This window comes from Tachysurus fulvidraco, chromosome 7, assembly GCF_022655615.1.
Source record: "Tachysurus fulvidraco isolate hzauxx_2018 chromosome 7, HZAU_PFXX_2.0, whole genome shotgun sequence".
Classification (NCBI taxonomy): Eukaryota; Metazoa; Chordata; class Actinopteri; order Siluriformes; family Bagridae; genus Tachysurus; species Tachysurus fulvidraco.
In genome coordinates, this window is record NC_062524.1 from 30,085,942 (window position 1) to 30,110,152 (window position 24,211).

Consider the following 24,211-nt stretch of genomic DNA (forward strand, 5'->3'; position numbering starts at 1 on the left):
ACACATACACCTGATCACCAACAGGTTTTACAGGTATAACCATTCATGAATACTTAAAAAAAAAACTCTCTCTCTCTCTCTCTGTCTCTCTCTCTGTCTCTCTCTCTCTCTCTCTCTCTCTCTCTCTCTCTCTCTCATGTCACTAGATGAAGGAGACACACAAACACAGGGTTAGTAAAAGCTCTGTTCTTGTGTTCTGTAGTTTAAGGGTTGAACAGGTTACACCTGATAATTATTGAAAGTTCTGTTTTCATTCCCCAGAAGTGTCATTTGCCGCTCGAATGATTTGAGTGTGTGAATCTGTAAAGATGTATTTATTAGGATTAAAGATTTATTATGGAAGGAGTCTACAATGTTGTTCCTGAGTGTTCTGAGCTTCCTGACAGGGAAAACACCCAGAGGTTCCGTACAATTAGACATTATTACACGCCGTCATTGTTCATATCATTCTGTGTACTGTGTGGATTTGTATTACAGTATTATTACAGTATTAATACAGTATACAGTATTATTACAGTATTATTACAGTATTATTACAGTATTATTACAGTATACAGTATTATTACAGTATTATTACAGTATACAGTATTATTACAGTATTATTACAGTATACAGTATTATAACAGTATTATTACAGTATTATTACAGTATTATTACAGTATACAGTATTATTACAGTATTATTACAGTATACAGTATTATAACAGTATTATTACAGTATTATTACAGTATTATTACAGTATACAGTATTATTACAGTATACAGTATTATTACAGTATACAGTATTATTACGGTATACAGTATTATTACAGTATTATTACAGTATTATTACAGTATTATTAAAGTATACCGTATGATTACAGTATTATTACAGTATACAGTATTATTACAGTATTATTACAGTATTATAACAGTATTATTACAGTATACAGTATTATAACAGTATTATTACAGTATACAGTATTATTACAGTATTATTACAGTATACAGTATTATTACAGTTTACAGTATTATTACAGTATTATTACAGTATACAGTATTATTACAGTATTATTACAGTATTATTACAGTATACAGTATTATTACAGTATACAGTATTATTACAGTATTATTACAGTATACAGTATTATTACAGTATTATTACATTATTATTACATTATTATTATTATTATTATTATTATTATTATTATTATTATTATTATTATTATTATTATTACAGTACACATTTAGCCAAACTGTGCTACATGTATGTTGTTGATTATATGATTTTTTTATTATTATTTATGTCTAAATAGAGTTCAAAGAAACTCGTGTGAATGCAGAGGGCGGGATGCAGTGCTGTTTTCTGATTGGCTGATCAGAGCCTATTCTTTTACACACCCTCAGGCTGTTAAAAAAAGGTCTACAATAAAAACAAAATAAACAAAAACATGAACAGTAGGAACCTCTGTGACCTTTAACTTTCAGAAGAACTCATTCAGACACCTCCCCAGGGACCCAATGCCCCACGAGCTGCAGGTAAATAAAGTCTGTTCAGCACTGTGTGTGGTGTTTCTACTGATACACAGCAGCGGGGTGATGTTTCATATGCAATAATATACACCTGTGCTTCTCAGAGATGCTATCATAGAAAACTAATCAACACCTGCAGACCAATCAAAATCCAGAACTCAGCAGCGCTGTGTAAGGAAAGATTGCATCATCTTAGAGCTGGAGAAAGAATGTTAACTGATGATGTAATAAGAAAAGTCTCCAGTAATGATTTACACACATCAATCAGAGCCGCTGAGATTAACTCCACTCACACAACATGTGTAAAAAGATCCATAACATTTCCTCTTCACACAGAGTAGTAAAACCTGTAGTCTAACAGAGAGAGATTTATACCAGGGAGAGAAATAAACACTGTGAGCTGCTATGAAAAGACCAGACGATGTGCAAGAGGATGAGAGATGTTGAGGAGAAGAACCAGACAGGTCTGAGCTGACAGGAGGTCTATAATCATTTATTCATTACCTGTGGTGAGCAGAAAAACATCTCAGCATGAGCAGCACATCAAACTTGGAGCTTTTACAACAGGAGTATGAGCTTTGATAATTGCAGATGCCGTTGATCGGAAGGTCATGAGTTCGAATCTCAGGTCCACCAAGCTGACACTCCTGGGCCCCTGAGCAAGGCCCTTAACCGTCAGTTACTCAGCAGTATAAATGAGATAAATGTGAGTCGCTCTGGATAGGAGTGCCTGTCAAATGTCCTAAACACAAATGTACAGAAATCCCGAGGCAGAGACACTCTACAGTGTCGACAGTGAAGAAGACACTGTTAAAATCAGTAAGTCTCTAAAACCTGCTCATGTCAACATTTCCCTCGAGGTAGATTTACATATGAAAAAAAAAAAGTTTTACACAAATTATGTCCTTTTTTAAAATCAGAAACGTGCTTAGGCTTGGTCTGGTGCTGTGTGGACTAAAGGAGGTTTGTATTTTAACACAGGTGTAGATGAGGACATGATAAACATCTAAAGAACCTCTGAAGGAACACTTCCATCTTCACATGCTCATCTTACAGGTACAGTACTGTTTGATTTGATTAATATTTGAATGATTTCATAATTATTATTTTTTTTTACAATATATAAATTTGCAAAACTTTCAATGTTTCTGTAGCTAAATTCTGGCAAAATGACCAAAGATATTTCACTAAAATGAAAAGATTTTATTTTCATCTTTAATCTTTCTGATAAAATTTCAGAAATGTAAATAATTTATTTAGTGTAGAAATCTCACACAAACTCAGATGATTAACTGATGTATAATGTGATTAACAGAAAGTCTCCTCGAGTGAAGAGTTCAGTCTGCTTAAAGATGTCACACGTATTTCATTACGTTTGTGGTAATGTCTGAAGTTTAACATGGACTCTAACATTTTTTGTGGAAAAAACGCCTTGGTTACCTTGTTTAAGCCATTCTAATCTGGTATAGAAAGCCTGCATGAAGACTCTGCTCGATTTGTGCCAGTTCTCATGAATATTCAAATGAGCTATGCTGCTTGGCTCCGATTGGCTAACCGCTAGGATATGAGAGCATGACTATACATTCACCCAGCGCAATAATTAACCTAGGATAGAGGAACTTTGTTTACTTTGTTTACAATCATCTTGCAGCAGAATGGCTTCTTCATGTATATTGATGTTCAGCCATCCTTGCTGTATAGGAAACTCACTGAGCTACACGAATTCTGTGGGCGTGGTCTCAAGTGGGAGAGCTCATGAATAGTGATGAGCTCCATCATTTCCTCATCACACTGAGCAGCTTTTCTAACTGACCTGATTTCTCCACTTATTTCTTTTCAGTGGCTCGAGCTGACGGGAGGTAGCAGTTCATTTTCAGATTCCCGACACAACACAAACACATATGGACTTAACACATATCAAAAAATACAAGTAAAAACGGCTACATCATTATTTTATAAAGGCTTGTGTCCTGCCTCAAGTGGAAGAGTTTAAGTATCTTGGGGTCTTGTTCACGAGTGAGGGAAGGATGGAGCGGGAGATCGACAGGCGGATCGGTGTATCTTCTGCAGTGATGCGGTCGATATACCGGTCTGTTGTGGTGAAGAAAGAACTGAGCCGCAAGGCGAAGCTCTCTATTTACCAGTCGATCTACGTTCCTACCCTCACCTATGGTCATGAGCTTTGGGTCATGACCGAAAGGACAAGATCCTGGATACAGGCGGCCGAAATGAGTTTCCTCCGCAGGGTGTCTGGGCGCTCCCTTAGAGATAGGGTGAGGAGCTCGGTCACTTGGGAGGAGCTCAGAGTAGAGCCGCTGCTCCTCCACATCGAGAGGAGTCACCTGAGGTGGCTCGGGCATCTGTTCCGGATGCCTCCTGGACGCCTCCCTGGGGAGGTGTTCTGGACATGTCCAACTGGGAAGAGGCCCAGGGGAAGACCTAGGACACCCTGGAGGGACTATGTCTCTCGGCTGGTCTGGGGACGCCTGGGTATTCCCCCGGAAGAGCTGGAGGAAGAGTCTGGGGAGAGGGAAGTCTGGGCGTCCCTGCTTAGTCTGCTGCCCTCGCGACCCGGCCCCGGATAAGTGGTAGAAGATGGATGGATGGATGGATGGATGGATGGATGGATGGATGGATGGATGGATGGGCTTGTGTGATGATCTTATCCTTCGCTCTAAATAAACTCTTGTTGAGAGGTTTATCAGAGTTTGTGTTTTTTATACAGATAATTGTTGCTTCCCTTTCGGCTTCATCACATCAGATATCATTTTGACTACAAGATTAAAACAAATGACACTTTTACACTTTGAACATTTTTTTTGACAATTTTTATTTTAATGTTCCACAAATCCTCATCTGTCATGAAGCAGTTTATTGTCTTTGTCCTTGTTTTCACTGGTGAGAATTAATCTAGAAATTCTTTATATCTGTAAAATATCTCATCTGTAAACGCTGCTATACAGTGTTTGATGGCTTGAAGAGATGGACAAACATTTATGGGTTACAAAGATGTAAGAAACAACCTACAAAAATCTTAGCATGAAGAAATGAGAGAAGGTTAAAGTTTCTTCTCTGATGTAGGAGTCTCCTACAGAGCTTCCTGCTTTATTCTTTATTACATGGAGCTGTGAGACATTACAGACATAACACTACGTTCTGGTGATGTAGCTTTTACACATTCCAACTCAGAAAGTAGGGAAAAAATCCAGAAATCTGTTCTTAAAATCAAAACACAAAACAAATGTTTATGTATGATATGTAAATATATGATTTCAGGGGAGTGTAAAGGTGTGTGTTTAGCTGTTTACTCAGGTGCATGTTCAGGTGTGTGTTCATGTGTGTCTTCAGGTGTGTCTTCAGGTGTGTGTTCATGTGTGTTCAGGTGTGTGTTCAGGTGTGTGTTCATGTGTGTTCAGGTGTGTGTTCAGGTGTGTGTTCATGTGTGTTCAGGTGTGTGTTCAGGTGTGTGTTCATGTGTGTCTTCAGGTGTGTCTTCAGGTGTGTGTTCATGTGTGTTCAGGTGTGTGTTCAGGTGTGTGTTCATGTGCGTGTTCATGTGCGTGTTCAGGTGTGTGTTCAGGTGTGCGTTCGTGTGTGCGTTCATGTGTGTGTTCAGGTGCGTGTTCAGGTGCGTGTTCAGGTGCATGTTCAGGTGTGTTCTCTGTATCTGATCAGAATTACAGGGAAAAGATCCTCTGCTCTTTCACACCATTTCAGTCCCCTTTAATACATTTATATACTGAGGACAATTTACACTGCATCGCCACACCCACTCACACCCATAGCAACCAAGTAACTACCTGTGTTACCATAGCAACCACGTAAGAAATTCTAAAATATCTTTATACTTTATTATATAAAATTCTGTACATGTTAATATTGTGTAAATTACTCAATAAATGAATAAAACCCTTTTTTTCTAAAGACATTTATTTATAACTATTATTTAAATGGAAATGCGCAAGTATTTGTGCATTGTATAAGATTTACCACAAGGTGTCACTCAACACAAAGAAAAGAACAAACAACACGGAGCAGCAGAGAGAATTTCAGACCTCCACAATATCGAAAAAAAAAACATAGAGAATTAATTCCTTTTGTATGTTAGAAATGCAAGTTCATAGAAACACACACACACACACACACCCGATTAGATGGCAAGCAATAGTGTTACAAAACCTACGGGAATGGAACCGAGCGTTTAACATCGGGTTCGCTTAAACTGAAATGAAACTAAAAAAAATAAGAAACGGAGGCTCATCGTTTGATCATCAACTCTTTTTATTGTTATTCCTCGCGGCACACCAACGTAATGCCCCACACCGAAAACTTCCCGAGAACACTGCCCTCCTGTGCGCATGCCCACACACCATCTACGGCGAGCTCCGAGGGGAAAATGTATTACACACACAAATCGCAATGCTCAGTATAACATCAACATGCACTCCAGCTCACAGATTAAGTCTGTTACACACGTCCCCCCCTGACAAAATAAATGTCCCCATTTATATAAATGAACAATAAACCCAATAAACATATGAGCATCATACATAAACAAAACACCTTAAATGAATCATACACGCTGCATTAAAGTGCAGAAGGAGCATATCGTAAGGCACAGTTCTTTACTTTAACTTTGCATCACTTTCAAACACTCTTTAAACCGGACAGTGCATTGAACAAACCCCCAAACAATTGCAACACAAATACATAGTACCACAGTCCCACTATAACAGTACTAACAGTGATATTAATACAGAACAAAATGCTTGAAATGACCCGGAAGTTTCAAAACCCTCCCCGTTCTGCTCACACTTGGTTCTGGCTGTCTTTCCAAACAGTGCTCTTCAGGCAGAGCACTCAGGTCACTCTGAGGGAGAACACACTCTTGTCTACCTGACATATCCACCTCCGGGGAGGAGGATGTTGTAAAAGAATCGAACACATTAGGCCATGTCTGAGTCTGTGACAGAGAAGGAATAGGCAATGTATAAGGCCGTAACCTATCATAATGCACAACCTGCGCCCTCTCACCAGAGTCCAGAGGATTGACAATCCGATAAGTCAAGCCCAGTTCACCGCATGAGTCCATGACCTGAACAATTTTATAAGGACCCTTCCAATGGGGTGCCAGCTTCATACGACTCTCAACAGGGTTGTTAAGCCACACCAAGGCACCCATCGTATAAGGCTGGTGACGCACTCCTTGATCATGATACATTTTCTGACGCTCATGAGCAGCCTCGCTATGCATGCGCGCACTGCCGAAAGCAGAGTCCAGTTTTTTCCGCAATGAATGAACAAAATCAGTATGGGATCCTGTCATATTGGAGGAAAGTGCACGAGTCGGTAACAGTACATCAGCCGGCACCCGTGCCTCCCGGCCATGGGTCAAAAAGTACGGTGTGAAATGAGTGCTGGAGTGAGGTGACGTGTTGTAAGCGAAAGCAACATGTTTCACATACTCATCCCATTCCCCTCCATGGGTCAGCAGTGTCTTAGCCAACTGGTCAGTCAAGGTCCTGTTAAAGCGCTCAACCATACCATCCGACTTTGGGTGGTAGGGAGTGGTACGTGTCTTTTTAATGTTTAGCCACTGACAGAGGCTCTGGATTATCTCCGCCTCGAACTGGCGGCCCTGATCCGAATGCAAAGTCTCCGGAACACCATGTGTCAAAATGTAATCCTCAAACAGGCAGCGTGCAACAGTTAGTGCTGTCTGGTTAGGTAAAGCATACAAATTGACAAATTTCGTGAAATAGTCCTCAACAACTAACACGTACCGATTGCCTTTAGCGGTCACCGGCAGCTCTAGAATGTCCATAGCCACTCTCTCAAAAGGACGGACAGTCTTTAACCTCCCATAGGTGCTCGGTGGGACGGAACAGGACCTCGACGCGTCTGACATGCTCTGCATTGCTCACACCATGCTCTGATGTCCCTGTACATGGACGGCCAGTAACAGAATTTTCTTGCCTGCTCCCACACACGCTCAGAAGAGAAGTGGGCGGAGGCTGGGGCCCCATGCAGCTGTAACAGAATATCAGGAATCATAGCATTGGGTACAACAATTTGTAATATAGGATCACCAGTACGTGAACAGATGACAGAGCGGCACAACAGTCCATCAATAATTGAGAAGCGATTGAACTCAGTCCAAAGTTTTTTTAAGCACTGAGAGGCACCTTGTAACTGTCTCCTAGAAGGCCTTTGTGACTGCTCCGCCCAATCCAAAACAGTTCTGATGTCAGGATCGGCCTGTTGCGAGGCCCTAATGTCCCGTGTATTGAAAGATAGAGCATTTATAGAAATCGTATCCGAATCAGGAATGTCAGATAGGTGCGCAGCCGTACCTCCCCTTGCAGGGTTAACAACTTTTAAGGGACATGAATTGTCATTACTTGGTTGCCCGGAACTCACCACATTGACTTCTGACATTCGATTATTAGTGGACTCTGCGCCAACCTGGTCGGGTGTTACTGGGCGACGAGACAGAGCGTCTGCATTCTTGTGACGGGTCCCGTCCTTGTGAATGATGATCCAATTCAGTGGATCGAGTTCCATAATCCATCGTCCCCTCCTTCCTGTTGGGTCATTTTCAATAGACATACGCCGCAGAGCTAACAGGGGCCGATGGTCTGTAATAATGGTAAAAGAAGAAAGTCCAATGTAATGCCTGAATTCCCTTACCGCCCACACAATGGCCCATAGCTCCCGATCGAAAGTGGACCACCGCCTCTGTGTGGAGTTCAACGCCCGGCTGGCATAGGCGACCACATGCTCCAAGCCGTCTCTATCCTGGGCGAGCACAGCACCGACCGCCAGGTTGGACGCATCTGTGTGAATTTTAAACGGCACGTTGAAGTCAGGCAGAATCACTATAGGCTCAGATGACAACACATTTTTCAGGAAATGAAAAGATTCGTCACATTCAGTAGACCACACAAAGGGCACATTCTTAACAACAAGCTGGTTCAGTGGAGCGGCATATTTCGAAAAGTCTCTGACAAAGCGTCTGTAATATGAACAGAGTCCCACAAACGCTCTGACCTCAGATGGGGATTGGGGAACTGGCCAGTCCCGAACCTTCTCCGTGTTCCTAGGGTCAGGCTGGAGTCCTTTCTGAGAAATAACATGACCAAGAAAAATTACATGATCTCTCGCAAGGTGGCACTTTTTCGGATTTAGTTTTAGGCCGGCCGACTGAATTCTGGAAAACACTTCCTGCAAGCTCGATAAGTGTTCGTCAAACGTTTTGTTGTAAATCAGAATATCATCCAAATATACCATGCAGACGTGCCATGGGAGCCCCCTGAGGACTAGTTCCATCAAACGTTGGAATGTAGCAGGAGAGTTTGAGAGGCCCATTGGCATGGATCGCCACTGATAGAGTCCCTGCCCCGTCGTAAATGCTGTTTTTTCTCTGTCCTCCTCAGCAACCTCTACCTGCCAGTACCCATTAGAAAAGTCCAAAGTACTGAACCACACCGCGCCTGCCAACGCATCCAGCGTATCATCCACACGAGGTAGTGGGTGAGAGTCTTTCACAGTCACGCTATTTAAGCGTCTGTAGTCAATACAGAAACGCCAGGCGCCACATTTCTTTTTAACTAACACAACTGGTGATGCCCATGGGCTGCAGCTCTCCTCAATGACACCATCTGCCAGCAGACCCGCCACTTGTCTCTCTATTTCCATACGTTTCTCAGGGGACACACGATACGGGCGTTGTTTGATAGGAGCCTGCTCGCCCGTTCTAATGTGATGTTTGATCAGATTGCATTTTCCCAAATTTTTCCCGGAGGAGCTAAAGACGTCATTGTATTTTAACAGCAATTCAGAAAGTGACCTTTTTTCAAACTCCGAAATTGGCGACTCATCCAGTGATACCGGGGGTGTCACTCCCATTGTTGATGTTGCAGCTACATCGACCGGAGCCCGAAGCAACTGAATATCAGTGCCATCAACAGAGTAAAACTCACCCAGGTGCATACCTTGCTTTAATGAAATGTCCTGTCCAGTAGGATTTAAAATCCGAGCTTTTGTTAGTCCATTTCTAACCGTGGTTACTGTATGAGCCACCACCAAATTGGACGAATCTGCCACATTAGGCTCCAAATAGCCATCAAAGTCCTTCAACATTTTAGCCACATAAGGTGAATAAACTCTAACAGGTACAACTGACTCACTGAAGGGCGGTAAGGAAATTGTGGTTGCTAGGGACACATTGCAGCATAAGGGAACAAAGTCTTTGCTGGTAAGGAGAGGAACAGACATGCCCCACAATTGTAATTTTGCCCGGTTGAGGTCCAGTAAGGCATGATTCTTCAACAGGAAGTCCCACCCCAACAGCACCATCTGAGTGGTTTCTCTCACCACATGAAATACGTGTTGCCATGACTCCGTTCCCAGTTGAAACGTCATTGTTATAGTGCCCAGCGTATCCAGCATCTGTCCATTCACGGCACGAGCTGCCACATACTCCTTCTTCAGTGGGCGATTGCGCAGTGCTGGGATGGACATACGAAAATCAGCACTAATGAGAGACACGCTGGAACCAGAGTCCACTAAAATTTGAACCTCCACGCCTTCAATTACTCCCCGCACATATGACACCATCAGGCCTTGGTCAGTGTTATTGGCATCATCAACGTCTTTGAAAATAGAGTTACTGCCAGTAGTATTGTCAATTCGAGAGCCCTTAATCAACATAGCTGGTGTTCGGGCCGCAACATCAGCTACAGTCCGTTTCCCGGCCCATTATGTCGCTCCCCTGCACTGGGAGAGATAAAACGTACTCCACGCTTTCTTGAGTCATCCTCATAGCTGTTCCGTCTGCGTGGGCTAGGACTTGGACTGCGTTTAGTAGGGTACTGTGTAGAGTACGAGTCATTAACATCACCATAATCCGTACCGGACCTATACGTGTCGCTGTGTTTGACCCACTGTCTCTCAGGCGAACGACCTCTCCGTGACTGGCATCCACGGCCCCCACAGCAGCACTGACATATTCCATTAGATGGAGAGCGGCCCCATTGCCAGTCCTCCTTCGTTTTAGAATTCACTTTGGCATTGAGTTTTTGGTTTTCATCTCCTAAACGTCTCAATTCCATTCTCATGTCCCTCATTTCGTCCGCTAATCTTTCAACTGCTCTGTACAGCCCAACATTGTCTCTCCCAGACTGAATAGCAGCCACTGCCCCTTCGTCACCATCGCTATGAGCGGCATTCACAGCCACATAATCAGACTTTATTACATCTCTGGCATTTTCACACCGACCTGCAATTATGACGGCCTCCTCCAAATCCGTAGCTCCTTGCTCATGACATTTAGTTCTGAGTACCGGATCCAGACCAGCCAAGAAACGACGAAATTTCTCCTCCCTTTGAGCTCTCTCTCCATATTCAGGAAAGGCATAATCGACCAGCCTGCTAATCTCAGCCGCAAACACTTCCAAACTTTCCCGCGGAGCTCTGGGCCGAGCTGAAAGGCTGGCTCTGAAGTGATCCATAAACTGTCTTTGCCCGAATGCCTCTTTAAGTTTATCTTTAACAGCCGTGTAATCCGACTGAACAGCACCAGGGAGGCTGTCCCACAGCAGAAACGCCGCACCGGACAAACGTGTCGGTAGAATTCTCGCCAGTTCATAATTGTAGGCTGCAGCGCCATCATCCTCTGTGAGCGCTCTGACCGCGACCTCGAACTGACGCGCCCAGCACAAAAAACTCTGCTTTTCATCACTGGAAAACGGCGGTGGTAACTCGATCCTAACGTGTCTGCTGCTCGGGTCACGTCTCGGATAAACACCGAACTCCTCCTTACACTACATGATGTTCCCGGTAGTATAAACTCGCGCGCCCTAACCAACTCAAACTTCGAAAGCTAAGCTAACTAAGAAACATCCGTCGCAACACCGAACCACGCGAGCACTACAAAAAAACAAAAAAAAAAAACAAAACCGCTGCCACCAGTGTAACCGAGCGTTTAACATCGGGTTCGCTTAAACTGAAATGAAACTAAAAAAAATAAGAAACGGAGGCTCATCGTTTGATCATCAACTCTTTTTATTGTTATTCCTCGCGGCACACCAACGTGATCCCCACACCGAAAACTTCCCGAGAACACTGCCCTCCTGTGCGCATGCCCACACGCTATCTACGGCGAGCCCCGAGGGGAAAATGTATTACACACACAAATCGCAATGCTCAGTATAACATCAACATGCACTCCAGCTCACAGAATAAGTCTGTTACAATGGGATTATTTGGATTAAAAATATCAGAAGATTTAGGGAAACGATTCTGAAAGCCTTTTTTTTGGCAACGCTCAGCCCGCCATCATCCCTTTCCCTCGCTCCTGTGCCTGGTGTCCTCAGACCTCTGAGCAGAGAGAGACTGAGGACAAGCATCACACCCAGAATCACAGTGTACACAAGTCCAAAGGCATCTAAGGGGAGTTTAGAAATCCATAACATGGTCACAAACCCAGATACGATCGAGTAAATCAATATGACTGCGACAGCTACACGATACCTCATCGCTTTATACTTCAGGAAGGTGATCGGGTGGATGACTGCCATGTAGCGCTCAATAATCACACAGCACTGCAGCAGAAAGCGAGACGTCATACAGGTGCCAGTAATAAATACCGGATGATAAAAGCAGAGCTTTTCAAAGTTGACGTGACAGAGGACAAAGAGAGGCGCTGAGACAGCAAAGAGGATTTCAGATGCAATTTGACTCAGAGTGAAAATCAGAGATCTGTCCCGTACTCCAGCTCGGGTGAGGAAGACGAGCACACAGATGTTTAGAGGAAGTCCAACACAGAAGTTGATGTTCTCTGAGGCCATAACAATGGGCAAAGACAGTCCAAGAATCACTGGATCCAGATTAGTTTTATTCATCTTCTCACGCAGGACCTCAGGAGGCTAAAGGTAGAGAGGAGTCACGCGACAGCACACAGTTAATATCACAAAGGTGTGTTTTTATATAAACACTTGTGTGTTGAGCTACAACACAACTTCCCCATGTTAGATACCGAAGGAGAGGAACACTGAATGCTGGGGTGGTGTGTTGGTATGATGGTGTGATGGTGTGATAGTGTGAAGGTGTGATGGTGTGATGGTATGATGGAGTGATGGAGTGATGGTGTAATGGTGTGATGGAGTGATGGTGTAATGGAGTGATGGTGTAATGGAGTGATGGTGTAATGGTGTAATGGTGTGATGGAGTGATGGTGTAATGGTGTAATGGTGTGATGGAGTGATGGAGTGATGGAGTGATGGTGTAATGGATTGATGGAGTGATGGTGTCATGGTGTAATGGAGTAATGGTGTAATGGAGTGATGGCATGATGGTGTAAAGGATTGATGGAGTGATGGTGTGATGGTGTGATGGACTGATGGTGTGATGATATGATGGAGTGATGGTGTGATGGAGTGATTGAGTGATGGTGTAATGGTGTGATGGTGTGATGGAGTGATGATATGATGGAGTGATGGTGTGATGGAGTGATGGCATGATGGTGTGATGGAGTGATGGTGTGATGGAGTGATGGTGTGATGGTGTGATGGTGTGATGGAGTGATGGTGTGATGGAGTGATGGTGTGATGGAGTGATGGTGTGATGGAGTGATGGTGTGATGGAGTGATGATATGATGGAGTGATGGTGTACTGGAGTGATGGTGTGATGATATGATGGAGTGATGGTGTGATGGAGTGATCACACTTTCTCCTTCTCATGAATTTTGTCTCATTAAGAAGACAAGAAGAACTTGTCACGTTACAGAGAAACCACACAGTTAAAACTTTCCCTCTGACTGTTACAGAACAAACTTCACCATAAAGCTTCACCACACTGATGATCACACACACGTTTTAATCCGTTTACGTGGGGAGTTTGTGGTATGCGTCCCTGTGACTGAGCCGTTGCTATAGAAACAACAAGATATTACAACATGATAGAAACCTATCAGAGCTGATGTTCTACCTCCAGATCATTATCCTTTTATGTTTATGTCTTACGTCTAGTTTTACATATCTGCTGTAGTAGAGTTACCTGGTACCTGCGATGATCTCAGTCTCAGATGTGAAGCTCCTCACACACACACACACACACACACACACACACACACACACACACACACACACACACACACAGGTGATCCAGAGCCCTCTCACTGTACAGCTTTATATCTCTGACATGCAAATCAGCTTTACTGAGTTATCTGTTAACACTGACAGCACAAGCAAATGACCCTGACTTAATAAACTGCACAGCTCATTTATTTATTTATTTGTTTGTTTGTGTTTGTTTGTTTGTTTGTGTTACAACCCAGTCTAGGGTTGGGCTGCACAGCGTTAAAGCTCGGGATTCAGTGACTGGATCTCTTTAAAAATACCACAAGAAACCACACAAGGTAGAATTTGTAGTAAGTGTATTTACAGATATAAAGTATATATATAGCCAACAGTACACAGGCATCTCTTCAAGGTGGGCCAAGGCCAAAATAATAAACAAAAAGGTCTAACAGTGAGATAACTATGCTTACCTGAAAACAAAGAAAAGAAAAAAATACAGGGGAACTTCCCTAACTCCCTACCAAACACACACGGGGGAAAAAGGAACCCACTCCCAAAGAAAAAAGGCAGCAACACCCCTACTGCCAGTGAAATAGTGACAATTGTACAGTGATATATATATATATATATATACAAAAGTGCAGCACAGCAACCAGGCCAAAGGGTAAACCAAGCTCAGAGTCAAAAAACAGGCGGAAGTCAATACCAGAACAATCACAAAATAACAATAATCCAACTATCTCAACGCCACAACAACAAACCACCACTACTAACAACACCCTCCTCCTTCTTCTTCCTCTTATATATTTTATCTCACATTGCCATGCCAAATGTGTACATTTACATTTACATGTACAGCATGTGACAGACCCCTTATCCACAGCGACGTACATAAGTGCTTAAATCTCTAACAGTGAATACATTAATGCTGCTCACTAGGTTACACACTTAAGATACCATGAGTTTAAAACATTTGTTCAAAGTTACAATGAAAAAGTGTCAAAGGTTTTATTTATTTTTTTTATAAATGCAAAAGAGAAGGAAAGCAGTGCTAGTTGAAGTGTTTCCTGAATAAGTAGGTCTTCAACCACCGCTTGAAAATAGCCAGTGACTCAGCTGTCCGGACCTCTAGGGGAAGTTCATTCCACCACCTTGGTGCCAGAACAGAGAAGAGTCTTGTAGTAAACTTCCCTCTTACCCTGAGAGATGGTGGAACCAGTCGAGCAGTGCTGGTAGATCGGAGGTTGCGGGGTGCAGTGCGAGGAGTGATGAGGGCTTTGAGGTAAGAGGGAGCTTTTTGGATAGCAACATGAGAGGAAAAGGACAGATGATTGTCCATGGTTACCCCAAGGGTGTGAGCTGTGGCTGAAGGGGAGATCAGATCGTTGAGCAAGGATATAGCAAGAGTACAGTGTGAAGCTGTGGTGTGCAGTGTGCAGTCGGACAGCACGAGTCTCATATCAGGTGAAAACCAGGACATCACAACACTTAAAAAAACATCTCAGTGGCATCAGGAGGAACATCACTGAAGTGTTCAGGTTTCCTAGCGAGGGGGAAATTCAACACGAAAGAAACAAAGAATTACAGGGAATTTTCAACAGAAATTTTACAGGGTAAAAGAGGTGTGAAAGGAGAAGAAGCGCCAACAAGTGTTTGTTTGTTTGTTTGGTGTTTGTGTCTAAAGAGAACCCCTTATTCCTAATATAAAGGCCACATCGTCCCTTTGTATAGCCATGTGATGAGTTTACTTTCTTTCTCCTGCCACACAAGCAGTGATTTTGTTTTCTGTTTAATTTGCATCTGAAACGTCACACCTGAGCATGCCTCTGCTTCTACCTTTAATCATTCAAAACTTTATGCACCGCTTGCAGTCTGAGTGATTCTCCACATTTACATCGTCCACTCAGTCATCCCCAGAAGCTGTCTGCTGCGTCTGAGCTTTGTAACGTCAGGGCAGAATCGAAAAAAGGATTTTGAGCAAAAATTGCCAAGCTACATTCAGGATAGGAAATACAATAATGTTTAAACTCAGTAAGTGAACTTACATGTTTACAATTTTCTCTATTATGCTATTATTCTAATTAAAATGTTCTTAAGCAATCATTAAAATTAATTAAACAGTCGGTAATTACAGAGAAACGACATCTAATGTCTAATTAAACCCTGGAAAATTACATCCTTACTGAAGCTGTAAATGTCATTCATTAGAGCAGTGAGTCGTTTTCTTGGTTTGTTTTGTTGTTTGTATAACATTTAAACACACACACACACACACACACACACACACACACACACACACTCACACACACACACACACACACACGCTTTAACAATCCGATGTACGGACACATTGCTTTTGTTAGATGTTTTATCCATCTTACATAAGTCACGGTGTTCATCTGAACCTCAGCTGATGATAAGATATTGTGATTATTTCTCTCCAAACGTCGACCTTTTTATCTGTTGATGAAGTTGTGTGTCGCTTGTGTGCTGGTGTCCAATCCCGAGTACTAGAACTATAAACTTTACAATGATGTAATATTTGTTTCCCCTCCCTCTGATTGTTGAAGGGAAATAAAATGTACAGATTTATTTGAAGAGATACAGACTTGATGGTCAGATGGAACTTTTTCACGTTTACGTTCGTGTCATCGTTCTAATTTGATTATCAAATATGGACTTCAGGTTTGTAGCAGAGCTGGTTTGTAGAAGACGTAGGACAGAGGTTTTAAAATAGACGCACGCTGGCAGTAAAGATCTGAAGAGCTGTGAACAAATCACTGTGTTCCATCAGACAGGTACGGATTAATGTGGCCGGTGTTTTGGGCTCATGTCTAACAGCTTATTGTTCGTTCAAGCTGCTTTTACCTTGAAGTTGTACAGCATTCAAACTGTGTACGTTGTTTTAGAATGTGTGTGTGTGTGTGTGCTAGATGAGATCTTCTAAATCTAAATTTTTTCCATCCACAATTTTGTTTCTCATTTGATTTTGACCGGTTGTTTATTTTAACACTCCACAGTTACTCATCTGTCATGAGGCCGATTTTCACTCTTCTGTGTTTCGCAGGTGAGAACAGATTCATCTCTGCAGTTCACTGTACATGAGCTCTTTTACTGAGAAACACTAAAAATGTATTCATTAGTTTTGACTAATATATTGATATAAAATGAGGTTGTTTGTCTGTTTATTTATTTATTTGATAAAAAGACCTCCTCACACCTCATTTCTGTGTGTTTGCTGATTGATGAGTTTGGGTTGTTAGGATTTATTTATTTATTTATGATTTATTCAAGCAGAAACATGTGAGTGAATTAAAATAATTTTAAACCCAAATCAGGAGAAACGCAGATCATGAAACAAAAGATTTGTTAGCGATATTAGGTTATTAAAATAGCTTTATTGTGCTCCTACTCGCCGGGTCATGGTGAGAGCTCAAGCTCTTCTTCTAGGACCTACTTAACCAAAAATTCTGATATGTTTGAGATTTATAAGAGACAGGTGAACACAGAAAGACTAGCAAGAGATGTTTGTTCTGGAAATCAGCAGCTGCTTTACGGCAGTAATTCAGTCAACAACATCGAAGTTTGTGCTAAAACATTTTTACTCAGAACAAAAGTCTCAAATTATCCTTTAAGTTAAATTATAAATCTGCCCTAATCACCGACAGGTGCTGTGCTGCTGACTGTATCCACGCTGCCAACGTTCCGCAATAAATATCACCTGATCATGACCCGTAAGACCTGGTTTCAGGCACAGAACTACTGCAGGGTGATGTACACTGACCTGGCAACCATCCAAAGTACTGATGATTGGAAAATCCTGACAGAAGTAATGGAGAGCGCGCACCTGACCGATCGTGCCTGGATCGGATTATACAACGATTTCAATAGCTGGCGCTGGTCTTTAGACGACCTTCCACTGAAGAATATTACTCTGAGGAAATGGTCCTCTGGGGAACCCAATAACGCCAATGGGGATCAATCATGTGTTTATATTAATTATCTGGGAAAGTGGTTTGATGAATCCTGCATAGATATTAAACCGGTTATATGTTTTAACGGTGAGTCGACAGCCTGATTGTGAAGAACAAGAAAAATCTCAACAAGAAGTGTTTAATCTAATCCAGATTTCCCTTTTAATTTTCTACTCATTGTCCTTCGCAGCGAATAACAGTGGTGCCGACCGGTTCGTCAGTGTCTCCAGTCCTCAGATGAGCTGGACCGAAGCTCAGACTTACTGCAGAACATTTCACACTGATTTGGCCAGTGCACTCAACCAAACCGACAACGACCTGTTACAGCAGATGGCAAATGACCAGGGAGCCTCCTGGATCGGACTGTTTAGGGACACTTGGAAGTGGTCGGATGGGACCGAGCCTACTAATCTCCTGTGGTATCGAGGACAACCTAATAATTTTTATGGAAAGGACAACTGTGGAGATCTTTATGGGGGAGGGTTTACTGATCGAGATTGTGCAGAATCTGCTTACTCCATCTGTCACACTCGTAGGTTTTTACTTACATGATTTCTACTATATTCAACTCCGTATGTCTGTTGTGTGGCTTTTTTCATCTTCATCATCATCACACACCATCATCTAACCCGGAATTTAAACCCAATAGAAATCTGCATTCCTTTTTAACATACAGCTAAAGAAACATCTCATTCAGTATTCATCACAACACTATAAATAATATTTGCTTAAACAAACCTGCAGCAGTCACATGACCGTAAACCCCAACATTAGGTCACTGATGGTTCTCCGTTCCGTTCCTCAGTTATCCCGATGAAGGAACGACAGGTGATGAGGCTGCAGGTGAAGTCTGATGGCCGTGTGTTTGATCCTGATGTGCAGTCGTCTATTTTAGAGCAGGTGAGTTTTAGGACGTCTGTGTAATTGTGTTCATCGTAACAGGAAGATCTTTTTCTAAAAGGATTTTAATACAAATTTATTTATCACACAAGCCACCATTTCATTTTCTGTCTAATTTCCCTCCATCTTTAATCATTTAAATCTTTATGCTGTGATTCTTCCTCATTTACATGATCATTCATCCATCACAATTACAGTGACAACAGAAAGTGCTGAAGCCCAAACTGTAAAGCAGATTTATTAATGATACGCAAATCAGATCCTGATTCTGTTCTTCAGATCAAGAAGAAACTGGAGGAAAACGGCGTGATGGACATCACAGTGATGTGGAGGGTTCAGCCAGACGGAAACATCTTTAAGAAGAAGAACAAAGACCTGTAATGTGTAAACTATCTCATGTTAGAATTTTATTTATCTATTTATCTCCTCAAATCCTCCAAATCTGAAATACTGAAAGTTAGAGCATCACAGTGAACATGCTTCATGTTTCATCTGTTACCATATTTATTTTGAGTTTTTATTATTATTATTATTAAAATTAATATTATTTTTATTATTATTATTTGTTTATTTAGTTTTATTCTATTATTATTAGTATTATTATTTTGATTTTATTATTTATTTATTTATTTATTTTGATTTTATTATTATTATTATTTTTATTATTATTATTATTATTATTATTATTATTATTATTATTATTATTATTATTATTATTATTATTATTATTATAATAACAATACCACATTTATCTGACTGTATATTACAATCACACCCCCAGTGTCACCCATATGAGGATGAGGTTCCCCCTTGAGTCCGGTTCCTCTCAAGGTTTCTTCCTTTACCAATTTAAGGCAGTTTTTCCTTGCCACTGCTGCCTGAGTCACCTCAGACTTGCTCATAGGGGAATAAATACATACACATTGTGAACTATTTATATCTAATAATAATCTAGAACTTTTATTCTGTTAATTCTTTTACTTTTATTATTTGTTATTTCCTTTATCATTAATTATGTTTACCTTCTTCTCTGTGTTTATGTTCTGTAAAGCTGCTTTGAGACAATGTCTATTGTAAAAAGTGCTATACAAATAAACTTGAATTGAATTATTATTATTATTATTATTATTATTATTATTATTATTATTATTATTATTATTATTATTATACTTCTGTATGATCCATAAAAGTTCTGTTACATTTGTACAGATCTCTTACTCAAGTTTAGAGATTTATCTTTAAAAACATTATAAGTTAACTTAAATTTTAAATAAAAAATATCCTTATCATTTTTCTGGGATATTTTTTTTAATAGTTTTTGTCTCCGTCCTTTTCCAGAGAAGAATGAAGTGAATTTGACTATTTTTAACTAATATATTCCATTCAATTAATTAATATTTTATTCGGTTCTCTCAGTATCTTGTAATGCTCTTATTTTTGTTCATTTTTAATAAAATACGTTTATTTCTGTTTAAGTGTGTGAACATTTTATGTTCTTATGCAATTTCACATCTTGCAGCAAGTCGCTACTAACTGAACATCAGAGATTCAGATGGGATTTTGTTTTTACCTTTTACTGAAGTTTCAGGTTCAGGGCGAACAGAAACAAGGTCAGAGACATGGACAGGAGATCATACAGGAGAACTGGTTCATTTAATTCAATTCAGTTTATTTGTAAAGCACTTTTAACAATTCACGTTGCTTTACAGAAGTATAGAAACAGAAAAAAATAGCTAAATAAAAAAAACAATAAAAATAAATAAATAAAAATGAAGTTAAAAACATGAGTATGTTATTTATCACTGCTGATCATCAGGTGCTTCATCCCCAGGTCATGATCGTACACCATCTCTGCATAACCATCTGATCTCCCCTTCAGTCACAACTCACAACCTTGGAGGTAACCATGGACACTTATCTGTCCTTTCATCACGTCCCTAATGTGACTCACTCGTGTCGGTTCCTGCTCTACAACATCAGAAGGATTCGGTCATTTTTCCCCACACAGGCTGCTCAGGTACTTGTTCAGTCTCTTGTCATGTCGACACTGGACTACTGCAGCTCTCTCTATCAGCTCTACATATGAACACGTTCTCTGTAAATGACCCATAATGCAGCTGTGTGACTTGTCTTCAACCTGCCTAAGTTCTCCACATCACCACACTGCTGTGTTCCTCCACTGGCTCCTGTAGCTGATGCTGACCTACAAAGCCACAAACAGACCATCTCCATCTTACCCCAAAGCCCTCATCACTCCTCACACTGCACCTCACACCCTCAGATCTACAGCACTGCCCCACTGGTCCCACCATCTCTCAGGGTAAGAGGGAAGTTTACTACAAGACTTTGTTCTGTTCTACACCGAGGTGGTGGGATGAACTTCCCCTAGAGCTCCAGACAGCTGAGTCACTGATGTCTTCAAGCGGCGGTTAAAGACCTACTTCTTCAGGAAACACTTCAACTAGCACTTTCTCCCCTGTTTGTTGAATGTGTGTATTTAAAAAACCCCTGAGCCTTACAGCAGGTTGCTGGTATCTTAAGCCTAGTGAACCTAGTGAAACAGTGTTATGTGTTCATCAACAGTCACTCTGTATAAGAACGTCTGTAACATGCCGTAAATGTAAATGTGTTAGAATCACGTCTTGCCAAATCTCTGCTATGGAATCAGAGTTTTTTTTTATTTCTCTCTGACTGTTCAGGGAAATCAAATCTACACAACGAATGACTTTATTCAAAAGCCAGATGAACCCTGGGGCTGGGCAGTACGTCTTCTGATTTGATTACTGAGACTAACAAATGAGGGCTGTTCAGAAAGCAGAGAACATTTGTATTACATGGAAAGAGCTGATTTGCCCCTGAGGACACGCGTGGACTTCGGGATGTTCTTTGAGTTACTAAGTTCCACTCCTGCTGGTTTACTTTGCAGTAGAACAAGTCACATGTCTTTGGTTTGAGGTGTTTATTTAACTCATGGAGCCACAGAGTCATGCTGTTCTACACAAACACTCTACATGTTAATAAAACTCCATCGATATAACAGTATCAACCTTTTTTTTGTGACTCTTTGTGGGGATTCAAATGAGCACAAATTGTTGACTTATTCAAAATATAGTCAAACCCTGCGGCTGGACGGTGCTTCTTCATGTTCGCCAAATGTGACTAACAAATTTTATGTGCAAGAAGCAGAACTGGCTTGTATAAGGTCCCACGACAGGAGTTTCTGTTCTAGTAAGACTGTTTCACGAAGAGAACATTCTGGCAGTGAACATCATAATGTCAATAATATAATATAATATAATATAATATAATATAATATAGGGGACACGGTGACTTAGTGGTTAGCACGTTCACCTCACACCGCCAGGGTTGGGGAGTCGATTCCCACCTCCACATTGTGTGTTTGGAGTTTGCATGTTCTCCCCGTGCCTCGGGGGTTTCCTCCGGGTACTCCGGTTTCCTCCCCGGTCCAAAGACATGCATGGTAGGTTGATTGGCATCTCTGGAAAATTGTCCGTAGTGTGTGTGTGTGTGTGTGTGTGTGAGTGAATGAGAGTGTGTGTGTGCCCTGTGATGGGTTGGCACTCCGTCCAGGGTGTATCCTGCCTCGATGCCTGATGACACCTGAGATAGGCACAGGCTCCCCGTGACCCGAGAAGTTCAGATAAGCGGTAGAAGATGAATGAATGTATGAAAATATAATATAACATAATGATAATTATTATTTTTATTATATAATGTAATAAAATAATAAAAATAATATTCTATAATATCATTTAAGATAAGATAAGTTGAGATAAACATTTATTCGTCCCACAATGGGGAAATTTCCCTGTTACAGCAGCAAAGAGAAAGAAATGCAAATCTATAAAAAGAATAAAGACAGAATATAATATACAGTATAAACACAACACAGTGTATAAATACGGAGAAGAAAAGAGAGGCCACGAGTAAGTAGTTACGCTAACAGACATATTGCACACAGTAATATTGCATGTTGTTAACATTTCTGTTATTGCACGTGTTGTTTAAATACTTTGTTTTTGTTATTATTGCAGTTAAACAGTAATACCAGTAATTATGGTGACTGGTAGGGTTGCCACCTTCAATACAGAAAAATAAGGGACGCCTGCCGCAGCGGGGGCCACACCCCTCGGGGCCACGATGACCACAGTCCCGATGGCGTGCCAGTGGTGTTATATCATTACTGAAAACATGTATTCATAAAAATATTAATATTGATACCAATGGACATTATAATAAGATATCTGCTATTGAAATCAGTGTGAACAGATGCACTCAGTCTCTCACTATCACAACTTAAGTGGTCATATTGAATACACAGCTATGACAATAATAAATATACACCAACAAAGTGTGAGTGAGAACACAAAAAATAAGCTTTTGGAGGAACTTGTGAGATGTGAACCATATTTTATTAACTTATTATTAAATTAACAGATCCATAACTTAGTAATTATAACCAGCAAACTTGCAAAAGATCTTCCATGAACATCATGAACATAATAACATCAGTGGATGTATATCAGTGTATCGGTGAATATCAGCGGACCAGAAGTAGCAGTGTGCAGTATTGGAGCAGGTCAGGTCTACTTTCTTTTATAAGTGTACTTCTTGTCACTCCGTGCAGCACTGAGAAGCTGTTTGTCTTTCCAACATTTACAGTAAAACTCTGAACATGACTGCAAAGTTAAACGTGATCACGAGCTCACTCCTGATGAGCTCCACAGACCTCCTGTTCCTGCTGTCACTCCATTTGTTGGCCATTCTAGAAAAGATCCTTTCCACATAACCTGTGGATGCTGGGATGCTTAAGATGTGGCTGATGATGGACAGCATGTTAGGCAGGTTAGGTTATGCCATCGTTTCATATGGATTTTCTGTCACTCTGTCAAAAGAACCGGCGAGGCGGCGTCCCGCCCTCCTCTGACTCTGATTGGCCGTAACCCTAAAACAAACCAATCAAACCAACGATGGCAACGAGTATTACCCAATCAGGGGCAGAATAGGACGCGTCTCCACACAATGCAACCCTAGTGACCGGTTCACTGGGAGCAGCTTTGCTTGTAAAGTCTAATAGCAGCAGGGAGAAAAAAAAGCATATATAGTATAATATATTATATTATATAGAGATTAGAAATTTGATTAATTAAAATTGGAAATTTGATGATGATTTATTTTATAGTTTTTATAATTTTTTTAATTCTTTGTGTTTTTGTTTATATACACACAGTAAATTATATTATATTATATTATTATATATTATATTATTATATATTATATTATTTGTTTATATATACACAGTATATTATATTATACTATTTTATATTATATTATTATTTAGATGAATTCAGATTATTCTGAATTATTTTTAATTGTCATTTTTATTTGCTAGATTTTTCGAATCGAGCTGAAAGACTGAATCCAGAATCATGAATCAAATTTAGACTGAAGTGTTTAACCTTTAACCTTTACTAAATATTGTATGCCGTTAAACAGCTCGTTTTAATTGTTTTATGATCTATTCGTGTTTTTCACATACTTCACCTTTACCTGTTCACCTGGGAACTACAGGAAGTGTGTGTCGGAGTTAATTAAATTAAATTATTCTCTGTTTTTTTTACACAGCTAACACTCAGGTTGTATACATTTTATGTAATTATACATCTTACCACAAGGTGGCAGGCAACACATAACTTTATAACTTCGGCTCTGAGAATAATGTGC

At 40.7% G+C, this 24,211-nt stretch overlaps 1 protein-coding gene across 1 annotated transcript; it reads left to right on the forward strand.

Moving 5' to 3' along the window:
- The first annotated feature begins 17,374 nt into the window (after positions 1-17,374).
- Positions 17,375-18,924, forward strand: LOC125145132 (C-type mannose receptor 2-like). Its single transcript, XM_047815953.1, has 4 exons — positions 17,375-17,653; positions 17,757-18,098; positions 18,372-18,466; positions 18,746-18,924. The coding sequence occupies exons 1-4, from the start codon at positions 17,425-17,427 to the stop codon at positions 18,845-18,847; spliced, it is 768 nt and encodes a 255-aa protein (XP_047671909.1). The 5' UTR covers positions 17,375-17,424; the 3' UTR covers positions 18,848-18,924.
- Positions 18,925-24,211: the final 5,287 nt, after the last annotated feature.

What these genes read in the sequence shown, in the direction of transcription:
- LOC125145132 (XM_047815953.1), top strand. Translation starts at nt 17,425, where the DNA reads ATGGAGAGCGCGCACCTGACCGATCGTGCCTGGATCGGATTATACAAC. An exon ending in ACCGGTTATATGTTTTAACG is followed by an intron (nt 17,654 to 17,756) that starts GTGAGTCGACAG and finishes TGTCCTTCGCAG; the next exon opens with CGAATAACAGTGGTGCCGAC. An exon ending in TTACTCCATCTGTCACACTC is followed by an intron (nt 18,099 to 18,371) that starts GTAGGTTTTTAC and finishes TCCGTTCCTCAG; the next exon opens with TTATCCCGATGAAGGAACGA.